Genomic DNA, 14,118 nt, shown 5'->3' on the forward strand with positions numbered 1-14,118 from the left:
CTCCCTTTAAGAGTGTGCTCCTAATCTCAGCTTGTTACCTGTATAAAAGACACCTGGGAGCCAGAAATCTTTCTGATTGAGAGGGGGTCAAATACTTATTTCCCTCATTAAAATGCAAATCAATTTATAACATTTTTGAAATGCGTTTTTCTGGATTTGATTGTTGTTATTCTGTCTCTCACTGTTCAAATAAACCTAGCATTAAAATTATAGACTGATCATTTCTTTGTCAGTGGGAAAACATACAAAATCAGCAGGGGATCAAATACTGTTTTCCCTCACTGTATATATTTATATACACATACACACACTTTCTATTGATGAGTAGGGCATACTGACTCGATTTTACATAGTTCTTAACAGCACGTCCTCAACAGAGTCGACCTGCAGTCTTAAAATGATTATAGCTTATTTCTAATCAGCTTTAGCTAGACTTCACTCCTGCCTCCGAGGGAATACTAACCCACCAAAGCAATTAGGGAATCAAAAATAACCTAATAATAATCATGTTTTTCTACATTTTTATTTAGAAATGTCAAATACATTTAATTTAATTTCAAATTCAGTGCATGGGTCTATGGCGAGAGCAATTGATTTATGGACTGTTCACATTAACTGACACACATACACAGCACAATTGCAAGTGTTAAAATCTCGGTGTTAAGGTAAGAAGTGTTGTGAGTGTTATATCTTAGTGTTGATTCTAGTGGGGTTAGCATCAGTGGGATTGAAATTGACACCACATGCGATGAATCACTGAAGTGTTATTTAATTCACATTGGAATCAACACTGCATGGTGTTGTTGTTACTGGACTGCGTGAGTTAATTTCCGTTTATTCTCTCAGTGAAAAATATGTGGGAGGGGCCTCATTATCATTCTTCCTATAATGCTTTGTTGCAGGTTGATGTTTAGAATAGTTTGTTTGAAAATCTATGTTTCTGAATGCACATTGATTGTTTAATTGATCTTATACTATTCAACAATTAATAAGTTACATTTTTCTAAACTAATCCAATCTGTAAGTGGTTGGACTTATTGCACCTGTTACTGAGATGGTTGTTCCAGTTTAGATGGTTTAGGTTGTGTTGTTTGTCAAGTCCTTCACCCTAGCTGTCATTCTGAATGCAGGTTGTGGTTGGTGATAAATACTATCCAATTGTTGGATAACTTCCCTCTGGCTTGATTCTGATAGGAATTACAGATCACTTCATAAACCAGTTTATTGTGATTTGCATGTCTGATGTGGCCCATGAGCCAAGTTTTTCAGACCACAATTTTGAGGATAATTAGGCCATAACTAAAGGCCTTATGAAATGTGTAATATATGGTCATCAAGGGTTTATTTTGAATTCAAACACATTCACATAAGCAGTCACTTGGTGAAGGCTTCAGAACTCAATATTATTGAACTCAACAACGAAATCTCTGTCACTAACAAACACAGTCATGGGTGGGTATCGCTCACATTCACTTGCAAGGCATGCTGGGAAATATCAAAATAAGGCTTTACAAAACACTCTAGGGATGCTAGTTTGTGAACACTTTGAAAAGTTTTAGTTTAACACTATTTCGGGGGTCACATATAATTTCAAAGTGTTCAATTTAACACTGTGGGTGTTACAATTCTGATCTGAAATTTGCTGTGCACCTACGGGACACAGGTGATTATAAGGTGAGTGCGGTATGAGCAGACTATGAGCATGCCTAATATCCTCTCATTGTTTCAACCTATGTCTGAAATGGCACGTTCATATATGTGTGAATAAACCAAAAGTATGTTGTTTTAAATACAAAAGGTAGTGCATGAAAAAAATAGAATCCAATTCAGTATTCAAATGAGTCTTATCTCTTCTTTTTGAGGACATTACAAGTGGTGCACCAAGGGTCAGACCATTTAGTTGAGAGGCACGTTGGTTAATAACATTAGGCAGACAAGGAGTTAGCTTAGGCCTATAGTCCTAGCTGAAGTATGATATTAGGAGGAATCATTTGTTTTAGTTTTTTTTGTATGTGTGGGGGCGAGGGGGGGGGGGGGCGAGGGGGCGAGGGGTGAGTTTGAGTGGACCCCCATATTACATCTGAACTAATCTTCCCCCACCAATCACACTTCTATTACCACCTCCCCACCTCCCCACCTACCAACTCCCCCTCCATTAACACACTCCACTGTGTTTTATCATCTGCCTGCCATGCGCACATCAATCGAGCTCAAGCACAAACACTCTCTGTGGCGCGAGGAGACCTACAGGACCAGTCTCTGAACAGAACTTATCAGGACAGGCCGCACACTGAACACATTTACCGGCAGACCTCTCATGGGGAGTCTGGGAATTTAAATATTCACTGTTGACATTGTGCAGTGCTGGCTACAGGCCAGAACGGCCCAGTTCCCGGGGGGAAACTGTGCCGAGCTATCAGAACATTCTCTCCCACTGACTTAATAGGTAGCCTAGAAATCTTCCTCTTACATCTTGAGTAAATAATAATCTTTAAATATACCTCAAATTATCCCCCCTATTCTCAGATTATAAGTAATGATTTAGAACTATGCCTGGAACTGGAAGGGCAGACCGGCTGGTGCTGTAGCCTGGCGCATTCCTTCAAGGGACTGTTAATATTTAGGCCGATTGCAGCAGGCGCCAAAACCACTACTAAATGCACTACTAAACCATTATTGCTGTGTGTGTGTGTGTGCCCTTTGCCTTGTTAGTGATCACAGAAAATATGCATATCGTTTGCTTTTCACACATATTCTGTACATACTGGGCCATGTTACCATAAACAACAGTCTGTAAGAGATCCTGATGAGAGCAGAGCGTCTGCTGGCTTTATTTCACATCGTCACGAAAGATCCTCTGCTCTGTGCCAAAGGTCCTGCAATGACACCGAAGCTCACGAGACAAATCCATGAAGCACAGGAAATAAATAATTATAGTGTCCCTGTCTGTTTAGCTCTTAAAGTTCTTCCTGACAAACTTTTCACATTAAAAGTAGGCCTATGGTTATAAAGCTCTTCGACTCGCATTGGTGCTGTCAATTCAATGTGATCCATTCAAGTGTATTTTGAACGTCACATTTCCCTTCGGAAATATATTTTGGTGAGCAATTTGAAACACACTGAATCTAATAGCCAATCCCAAAAAATAAAACGGATGTGAAAAATGCATCTCATTTGTACAGTATCTTGCACCGAACAAAATCCACAAATACTTGCATAATCCCTGTTTTTTTTGTTGCTATTACACAAAGGCAGCACACAACATGTGCGACATGTAAATTGGATTTATTTCTACATGTATAACACCTTTATCTTTGTGTCAGGGCCTCCTTCCTCAGAGCCTTCGTAGCGTTAAGATCATCATTAGAACCATCTAACGATGTATTTTTAGTAGGCGAGGTGTTTCCCATAGCATTCGGTAGTAACCTTAAAAAACCTTTGCACGTCTACAAGTGATCCAGACCACTCGTAGAGTAGCCAAAGTGCATCATTAGATGTTTTTTTGCCCTTCCGCATCACTTTATTCACAAAAGATATTCGCTAAACATAGAATCAAGATGTTTAGGCTATCTGTCTGAATGTGACTGCCAGGGCCAGCTCTAGGCACGACATCAACGGTCGCTTAGGGCATCCGGCCTATAGAGTGCCCCAGACTCAAAAATTATAAAATATATATATTAGATATATATACTTTTGGGGGGAATTCAGTTGGGGTCTCAATTTACTGTTGAGAGTTATCTAGATGTCCATCAGTAGTTTTTCTCTTGTTATGTCAGTCACTGACAGTCACTCAATTAGCCCGTGTCAGCTAACAATTTTTAGATTGGTAAATTGAGTCTAGCCAGCTATCTAAACTTGTAGTTATAATGGTCAAATTATTGATTGGGCACAAAAGGCACTTGCTCAGGGTGCCGGACCTCCAGGGGGCCCCCATTGATTTTGTTAGTCACCCTCACTCAGATATCATATTAACATGGCATAAGTCATGTTAAAAAATAGCTCTAAAGCTGCACATTTTTCTCTCCACACCATGGCAAAATGAGTAGAATTGCATGAAATGTTTTATAAAATGGTCAAATCTTCTCTTTGCCCCATGGCAAAATGTGTAGAATTGCAGCAACGTTGCTTTAAAACTGCACCATTTGGTCTGCATCCCATGGCAAAATGTGTAGAATTGGAGGAAATTGCAACAACATTTCGCATAGGGCCCCCAAAAGGCTAGGGCCGGACCTGGTGACTGCGATAACTTCAGAATGAAGTTGACTACACATAAAAAGTTGCCAAAGTATTTGCAATTGCTACAAACAAGTGAAGGGTAAAAGTATGCTTCAAATGAGAACTGTGATGACTGCATTAACAGATACATAGGCTACAAGCCTATTTATATAGGCTAGTTCAATCATATTGAAATCAATTTCATGTACAGTACATTTAGTTATATTTTGCGTCTAGGCTACTGTCTGCAATTTTTGGCTCAATGTTTTTCATGTGTGACAACATGTGCAGAATGATGTGCGAAATCTGTGATTTAGTGCATTATTATTGGGAAAGCATAATTAGCCGCCTCAATTGCCTATTTGCAGCCATAGGTGGCAATATGTCTCTAGGAGCTGATCCATCGTCAGTATTATGGAATAACTTTCATGTTACGGTATGATTTGAATGGAGAAAGCTGATCCGAGAGCAGCGCTGCTTTTCTTTCCATCCTATCAGTATCGACAAATGGTCTAACAACTCATATAAGAAACGTCCTCTCTACGTGCTTGTTTGGGAAATACTTAAAAAGTTGGCTCGTTAATAACGATGCATTTGGTACGATTATCGTTAAATTACATCGCAACCGGGAAAAGATGCCCAGTATTGTTTGAACAAACAAAACATTCACAATTCGATTTCAAAATAAAACTGCTGGTTGGATGAGTGTCATCCACTGAATTTGTAGGCCTAAATAAATTCATATCCTTAAAGAGGGAAGGGTTTTAAGGAAATTTCTCCTCTGTCTGAGATCCAGAAAGGTCCAGAGAAATGATCAATTTGTAGTAGGAATATGTGTTATAGGCAGAAAGTTACACACACACACACACACACACACACACACACACACACACACACACACACACACACACACACACACACACACACACACACACACACACACACACACACACACACACACACACACACACACACACACAAAATAACAAGACTGTCAGGTCTCTTAGACGTTTATTGAAAGAACAAGACTCGCGACCCCTGGTTCCAGGACTGCAACCTACCGGTGTTGACCTGTGGCTACACTGTTGTCCAGACATGACAAAACTAGCATTCAAAACATTCAAATGACATACTTCAAATGTGAAAATGTTTATTTTATTTATTTTTTTTATCTCAGAAAAGGATTGCAAAAAAATAGCCTACTGGCTATACACATTCATAAAGGTTAAACACAATTGAAAATGTTACTGACTCAGAAAATGCAATTAAATTGCAATAGGCATATACACAATTTGGAATAATTATCGAAAACGTTTACTAGTGTAGCATAAACTACTTGAAGGACTGTACATAATGATTATAGCTACATCATCCGCTTGACATTTTGCTGAGAGATATAGGCCTACATTTTATATAAACATTGTAGTGCATTTTGGTAGATTGCCATAGACCACAATAGGATTTTATTGGAGTAAACACCTTTTACCCAAATCAGTGTGTTGCTCCCTGGGGTTGAATTGCTTTCAGAACTCAGACTAATAATTTAACCGTTTTAATCAATTACAGAAATACTGTATTAGGCTACTGAATATTGGCGATCAAAACCTCCGTGCCCCTCAATGTGCAGTGGTAAAACACAAACATCATTACTTTTCTGTATAACATAAAGGTGTACACATGTTTGTACTCAGACCGTAACATGAATTATATAACATAGATGCTGTACTTGTTGCACAAACGAAATACACCATAATAAAGATACAATACAGCGTAATAACCCAAGGCTATAACGTAATGATAGGTAGAGCGAACACCCCATACGCATTTATTCTAGGCTACATCTAACAAGGCAAAAATATATATTTTGGACTTTTGTCAGCAATGGTACCTGATTATATTTAAATGCATAAGTCCTTCATTCTGGATCTTTCATTTCCGAAGTCTGAATGAGGCAACCTGCCTTTTCAAAGTTGCTGCTGCAAATTGAAGTATACAGAAACCAAGCGCGTGCAACAACAGCGTCGCAGGACGGGACGAGAATTGGCCAACGCTGTAGCGCCCACTATACAAAGCACAACCCAATAACGATAGTAGTTCGTTCCCTGAGAAGTGCCTCTCCCGTTTGTACAACTTTTTATATCTTAAAACGCCAAATGATTTTTTCTGAATTCGCGAAACGAACTGGCACTGACAGCATCAACTCGAAACCCTTGAACCAACTTCTTCTCCCAACTGTACTGTACCTCTGCTCAGTCGTGAGTGGGGGCTATTTTCTACTGACACTCATCTAAGCAAGATACAATATATTGTACCTCATTTTTAGATGCGAAACAGCATTGATAATTGATATATAGCTACACATTTACAAGATGGCAGTTTCAAAAGGCAAAGAAAGGGATATTGCACCTACTTGTGGCCAGTTTCCGTGCCCTGCCTTTGGACCTCATGATGCCAGTCCTTCGGCGTGGGTTTGTTAGATTTTTTCTTGGATCTTTTCCTCCTTTTTCTTTTTTCTCTGTCCTTTTCTCTGTGTTTCTCAATCCAGACTCGCTATCTCTCCAGCATTGTCAGTTTGGACACCTTCGCACATGCGCATAACCAAACTGGCTGCACCGCCAAAAAAGTTTGGAACGATTTATTACTTGATATGACTGATCTAGTCAGATGGCAATCGCAGAGCGATCCCTTCGTGTAAGATCTTTAAAGATCACGGAATATGAAACAGAGCCGACAAGACCTCGAATCTACGGAGAGTCGGAGACATTAATTATAATGAACTATTCTCAAACTCTCACCATGCATGCCTACCTTTTGTGTTAAAATGAAATCACATTCATCAATGTTCGGCTAAATTACTAATGTGAAACGTTTTCATTAAATGTTTTATATGTTTTAATTGTGTTTTGACCATCACAGCGAACACTAGGAAATGAATGAACCCCTCCTCCTCTCCCTGGCATGTGGGCAGTCTAACTGACAGCTCTAATATGAGGCTGTCTGAGGCTTTTTTGTGAAGTGGTGACAATTATTAATCTGTTTAATACTTTGAATTAATACCCCTTTCTGCTGGCGTGCATGCGTAAATTCCATCGCTTGCATGCAAATTTATAACCAAAATCAATGATGTTGAACTCGAATAGTCTATAACTTTTGTGTAAAGCTGATGCACAATTGAAATGGTTTACTTTGCTTCACTCTCATCGGATTTGGGCACCACTGTATTAACATAAGATTGGTCCGATGAACTTAACAATGAAAAACCCCAGCAATCTTATTGGGCTATTGCGCTCTAGTCGTAGTGGAGAGATATTAACTGCAAGGTGTATTTGTTTATTCATTAAAATGCAGTATAATTAAGGTAATTGCTCATTAATTAGATCCGCATGAGGTCATGTTGATCTTGCACGTGAACCCTTTAACGGCTTGTGAACTCGATTTATTGATTCCAAAGCATGTTGAAATTGATTTAAGTAATGACGTCATATAAATTGTAAAGAACAAAAATAAGACATCCCTTTGGCCGATGTCCAATATACCTTTCAATACGGCAAGTATACGCCTATAGGTTGGACCCCATTTATGCTAAGATACCTCTCGGGAATATGAATTCAGGTTTAAAGGCGGTGCGTATGTTCTTGATAACTGTGGGCAATTGAGTCAGTACCACATTTTCAATAGAAAATGCGCGTGGGGTGTTTGTGTTATCCAATTCAGTCAAATACATTTGCTGTCAAACTATATGTTAAATGTTCATAAAGGTGTCATTAAGGAAAATACTGTCTCAAGTTATTCGTCCAACATACTTACAGTTTAGAGAAATCACTAAGTAATTTAAGTCACCAAGTCAAGAAAGGTTAATATAGGTACTTTATTGTGGGTATACCTCAGCCTAGCCCCAAAGTAATGACATAAATGGTGCTATTAAGTACACCGTGTGCTGGAGAGGGTGGCTTGCGGCGCAGGCAGGCATGCAGCCTTTCAGACCCATAGCTACAGCTCGAGGCAGCGCGCTCAATTAGCCTAAATGGAAACAGTTTTCATTCATTGCAATAACTCACTGTTCTTGAGACCACTTTCAGAATACATACTTTATTATGATACGCTGACCCGGAGGCGCGGAATGGCAGGACCAGGGAACGCTGGAGAGATCTGTGCAGCCCAGTGGGTTGTAATTATTAGACATTCATTGGGTTCAAGACCCTTTGCAAGTATAGCTAAATTATTTGCTTGCTTGTGCTATAGTTCGAATTTAAATCCCGTCAAAAAAAGTGTTTGGGCAGTTCACAACGTTTGGATCCTATTTGAACCTAATTAGATGCGTTATCTTGGGTAATTTCTGCAGAAAATAAGAACTCACGTTAATATCTGGTAATTGATTGTTTATTTCAATGCATTTAGTTATGTTTGGGAGGTTGTTTAGGGGTTAAAATAAATACATAATTTGTATAGGAGCTGTCGAAGCCAGACTTAAAGTGAGAAGGGAGCCTCCGGCACAAGGAAATTACCGCGCACCCGCGTGACCTTTGAGCAAGGTAATCAATCAAGTGATCAACAGGAATATTTTTTCAATGCTTTGCCCAGCCAAGACGTTTCTGAAATAAAATAAGGAGATGGACAACGACGATAAAGCGTGTAGACTATACTACTAAATACAAATAATAATACGGTATAAATACTCCCATCACATTTGCAAAAACATTAAAATAATAATTTGTCAAGTCAATTGTTGGATGTGCATGAGCAGTATTTTGCATGAGCAGTATTTTGCATGAGCAGTATTTTGATTTATAAAACATATACTTTTTATTATAATAACACGAATAACAAAAGCATTTCAAATAGGCCTACAAATAAAACGTCTTTATAAATAAACCACACTAACAACAATAATAATAACAACACATATTAACAACACCAATAACAATAATAATACTATTAATAATAATAGCCTAATAATAATAGTTATTATTATAACTTGTTTTATAACTCTTATATGTGCAACTGCTTTTGAATCTGATACTGGTGCCTAAACATTTTATGCTTTTGACCTTAACGTGTGCTGGGTGTTAAAATCATCATGCCATACTGCCTCTGTTTTTACAACCATTCTTTCACCTATAACTTCGAGAGTATAATCATATTACCATAATTTCCTGCTCTTATTCAATTGTAATAATTCATATAATGCCTTATGTGAAACATGTTCTAAGGAGTGTGAGCCGGCGAAAAGGACGGGAGTGGAGCACGCTAGTGGCCCGGTGAGCACTGCCCCTCGGTGGAGAGAAGTGAGAGTATTTTATAACCTATACGGACCACTGAGCTCTGGTACCGACACCCATTCAACACAATCTACATTGCCAAAACACCACGGAGAACTCCAACTTTCTGCTTGATTTTTCCATTCGAGTAGAGATACGCAGAAATAATATGCAACTGTTCGCTCCTGGATTTTTAGCTACATCGAAAAGCATCCACTATACCCTTCTACCTTTCGATCAAAGTTAATATTAGGCTACACTGTTGTGGCTATTTGGATATTGAGGTGTTCATATTTCCACCGTTTGCTTATGGGCAGGGGTGTCATGCACCCCAAAAAACTGAGCAGGCACAAAGTATGTGAGGATGGCTGTGGGGTGATCCTGGAGGAGGGCCCCCATCCATAAATTGGAGAATTTAACATGTTTTTGTTGTTGTATTTTCTCCCTTTTTTTCTCCCCAATTGCGATCCAATCTCATCGCTGCAACACCCCAAACGGGCTCGGGAGAGGCGAAGGTCGAGTCATGCGTCCTCCGAAACAATCCGCGCTTCTTAACACCAGCCCACTTAACCTGGAAGCCAGCTGCACCAATATGTAGGAGGAAACACGTTCAACTGATGACCGAAGTCAGCCTGCAGGGGCACCGCCTACCACAAGAGCGCGATGAGCCGAGTAAAGCCCCCCCCCCGCGAAACACTCCTCCAACCCGGAGGACATTGAGCCAATTGTGCGCCGCCGGATTGGCGGTCACGGCCGGTTGTGACACAGCCTGGGATCAATCCCGGGTCTGTAGTGACGCCTCAAGCACTGTGATGCAGTGCCTTAAACTGAATTTAGCATTATTTCAAACTCCTGAAACAGCTTTTTTCTGTGATCTAGAGCCATAATCATTATGCTTAATTATATGTAAAAAAAAATATACAAAATAATAATTCTGCATGTCTAAGCAAACCTCTTGAGCTGTCTGTATCCTCTTGACAAAACTACATATGCTTCTCTGAATCTCTGCTCAAGGGTAAAATATTGAAAGGAATGTGAATCATATTTGGTACATTTGGTTATTTCTTGCTTTTCTAAAGTTTACCAAACTTGCCAGGATGCATGCCAGCTAAGATAGTTGACAAGTTAGCTACTATAACTTGATTGATAACCTGAAATGGGTTCTTGGTAGCTAGTTATGAGTTTGAAAGATTCCCGGGAACCTATCTGGGCTAGCTTATGTCAACTTCATAAATGTGGCTAGTAGTATTTCAGAGAAAAAACAAACAAACAAAAACAATGGCCATGACATGTCTTCTTATGAGCACCTCAGTTTCCAAATCTTTTAAAAGGGTAATCTGCAGTTCAAACAATAACAAATGAACTACCCCACCACTGTTTTGGTGGAAAGCTTCAAGAAGGAGCTGGAGAAATGTAACCACACTCAAATTCATAGACAGAGCTATGAATACAAGCACTGACCATTCATGATATCGAAATTATAGTTTTAACCATGTTTTGAGGCTAGTGCTTGTTTATAATTACATCATTTGTAAAAAAAAAAAGAAAAAAAAAAAAACGTATATTTTGGGTTGTGAAGGGTTACAACAGTTGAACTAAGGTCATGAGGGATTTATAAATAATATTTTTCTGAAATCAATTGCTATACAATTGGTATATTCACGGTCTCTCTCAGTAAAAACTGTAACTGGGCCACTCAGGAACATTTACTCTTTCGTATGCAACAACGGTGTAGATTTGGCTTGTGTTTTAGATTATTGTCCAGCTGAAAGGTGACGTCATCTCCCACTGGCACCTACTACCACACCCTGTTCAAAGGCACTTACATATTTTGCCTTGCCCATTCACCCCTGAATGGTACACATACACAATCCATGTCTCAAATGTCTCAAGGTTTAAAAATCCTTCTTTAACCTGTCTTCTCCCCTCCATAATACATTGATGGGAGTAGATTTAACAAATTACATCAATAGGGGATCTATGTCATGGAAAGAGCAGGTGTTTGTAATGTTTTGTACACTCAGTGTAGATTGAAAACCTAGACCTATAGCCATAGGGCCTATATATTAGCCCTCTCCTTATACAAAGTCCACATTCAACAAATTAATTTAATAATTTTTTATCAGCAATATCCAAGTAACCTCTCCTCATGTGAAGTCAACATGTTTCCCCTGCAAACCCAACTTGTGCTGGAGAATGAAGCAGCTAATAAAGTATTAGTGACTGTGATGGCAGTAAGTCTTTATGCAAGGCTTTCATTCGATGCCATGTGATTCAAGCAAGGAGTTCTTGGTTCAAATGAATACTTACTAGTTCAGTCGTGTTTAAGGCAAAATATATTTGATGAGCTTGGTAGAGCTTGGAAGCGCACCACCCTTGCATTTGAACAAATAAGCCACGTCTGCATTGTGGCGACACACTGGAGAAACCTAAGAAAATGCACCAAGACAGAGTATCATAACAACGCCAATGACGCTGTGGAGAACATGTGAGCAAATACAATCTAAGTACTGTAGGCTACAGTATCAAAATACCATTGTGTGCAACAGCAAAATAATATGTCTTTGCGCATCAAAGTGTGCATCTCTGCATCAACGACAATCAACTAAGAGCTGCTAATAGTTTATAACACTGCAACCAAATATTCTCCCAAAACCATTTGTCTGTTGAGATTGTATTAATTTCATGTCCTTTAGAATCGGTTTCCTTGCAGCAATTCAACCATGAAGGTCTGATTCATGCAGTCGCCTCTGAACAGTTGATGTTGAGATGTATCTGTTACTTGAACTCTGTGAAGAATTTATTTGGGCTGCAATTTCTGAGGCTGGTAACTCTAATGAACTACCTCTCTGCAGCAGAGGTAACTCTGGGTCTTCCTTTCCTGTGGCGGTCCTCATGAGAGCCAGTTTCATCATAGCGCTTGATGATTTTTGCAACTGCACTTGAAGAAACTTTCAAAGTCCTTGACATTTTCCGGATTGACTGACCTTCATGTCTTAATGTAATGATGGACTGTCGTTTCTCTTTGCTTATTTGAGTTGTTCTTGCCATAATATGGACTTGGTCTTTTACCAAATAGAGCAATCTTCTGTATACCACCATAACCTTGCAACAAAACAACTGATTGGCTCAAAAACATTAAGAATGAAAGAAATTCCACAAATTAACTTTTAACAAGGCACGCCTGTTAATTGAAATGCATTCCAGGTGACTACCTCGTGAAGCTGGTTGAGAGAATGCCAAGAGTGTGCAAAGCTGTCATGAAGGCAAAGGGTGGCTACTTTGAAGAATCTCAAATCTAAAAATATATTTTGATTGGTGTAACACTTTTTTGGTTACTACATGATTTCATGTGTTATTTAATAGTTTTGATGTCTTCACTATTATCCCAAAATGTAGAAAATAGTAAAAATAAAGAAAACCCTTGAATGAGTAGGTGTGTCCAAACTTTTGACTGGTACTATATATATATATATATATATATATATATATACACTGTACCTTAATGTCTGACACAGAAATGGAATAGGCCTAGACCTACTAAAGGCAAGACACAAAGGTTTGCAAGGATAATTTCTGCACTGGCGGACAGTCTGCTATAGCAAGTGTATACGTATCACTATTTGTCAATCCTGATAAAATTAAAATTGTTAAAATGCTTTACAACAGCTATAGTAAATTACACCCAACCAAACAAATGTGTGCAGTGATGACAGCTTCTTAGACTACAATATTTCGAACGTTTGTTCCTCCATAATGTTGTACCGCCATCTAGTGCTCAATAAGCGACACAGTTTACAATAACGCAATGAAACAAACTATTTTCTAAATGTACCTATAAAAAATATATTCTACAACAGAGGTATAGACATGTAGATAACACTAGCAATACGATGAGGGTAATGTATACATTCACTGATGGTATTTCAGGAGCAAGCAAACTCTATTGACATCTTGGTGAGGCAGACAGTTGAGTGCATTTTAACAGTGATTCCCAGTAGACCTATCTAGGGGGCGGATTACTATGCGCTCTCGAGACAATCTGGAGAAGTATTTATGGACATGGTGTGGTGGGGATGTCTACGGGCAGTCGTTAATCCTCGAACTCAGCAGCTCGATTAGGTCACAGACAGGTTACAGAGCCGTCCTCATCAATTCTGATTGACTTTTCCATTGCACAAGTCTCTTCAACTAAGAGACCTGACAAGTAATCAATCCGTCATTCAATCAGCGTTATTTATCTGGGGTTTACCGTAAGAGCAGACTGGAGTGGGATGCTCGTCAGTTTCCCGGTTGCAGTGGCATAATGGTTTCTGGAGACCATGCCTAGGAATACGGAATAAGACAGCTGTGTGTGCCACGGTCACACAAAAGTTCCAAAAACCATTCGTTTTTATTAGCACTGAATCAAACTATTTCATTTCAGTACCAAACAAGAGCTCTTATTCCCATAGGCCATTTTTTGTCTCCACTGTAAGCCTATGCCTGCCCCCTTCAGCCTAGGCTATATTCAAGTTATTTTGTGCCTTATCAAATGAACAGTTCATTCTCCTTGGGAAACACTTAGAAAAATACCTTTAATCTGAATGAGTGTTTCATTGAATTGTCTCTGGTGAGCAGACCAGGGAAAGGCATCAGACATGAC

General features: G+C 39.1%; 1 protein-coding gene across 18 annotated transcripts in view; it reads right to left on the minus strand.

Moving 5' to 3' along the window:
• The window catches only part of LOC115206170 (histone-lysine N-methyltransferase MECOM), a 184,622-nt gene extending 177,419 nt beyond the window's left edge, over positions 1-7,203 (minus strand). For 6 of the 18 annotated variants that reach the window (XM_029772841.1, XM_029772838.1, XM_029772833.1 and 3 more), the window contains exon 1: positions 6,626-7,200. In XM_029772841.1, coding sequence (XP_029628701.1) covers positions 6,626-6,662 — 37 coding nt within the window. In that variant the 5' untranslated portion in view covers positions 6,663-7,200. Of the gene's footprint in view, positions 1-6,625 lie in introns of all 18 variants that reach the window. The other 12 variants (XM_029772826.1, XM_029772837.1, XM_029772842.1 and 9 more) reach the window with 5 other exon arrangements.
• Between the last annotated feature and the right edge of the window lie 6,915 nt (positions 7,204-14,118).

This window comes from Salmo trutta, chromosome 13 (genome assembly GCF_901001165.1).
Source record: "Salmo trutta chromosome 13, fSalTru1.1, whole genome shotgun sequence".
In the NCBI taxonomy this organism is placed as follows: Eukaryota; Metazoa; Chordata; class Actinopteri; order Salmoniformes; family Salmonidae; genus Salmo; species Salmo trutta.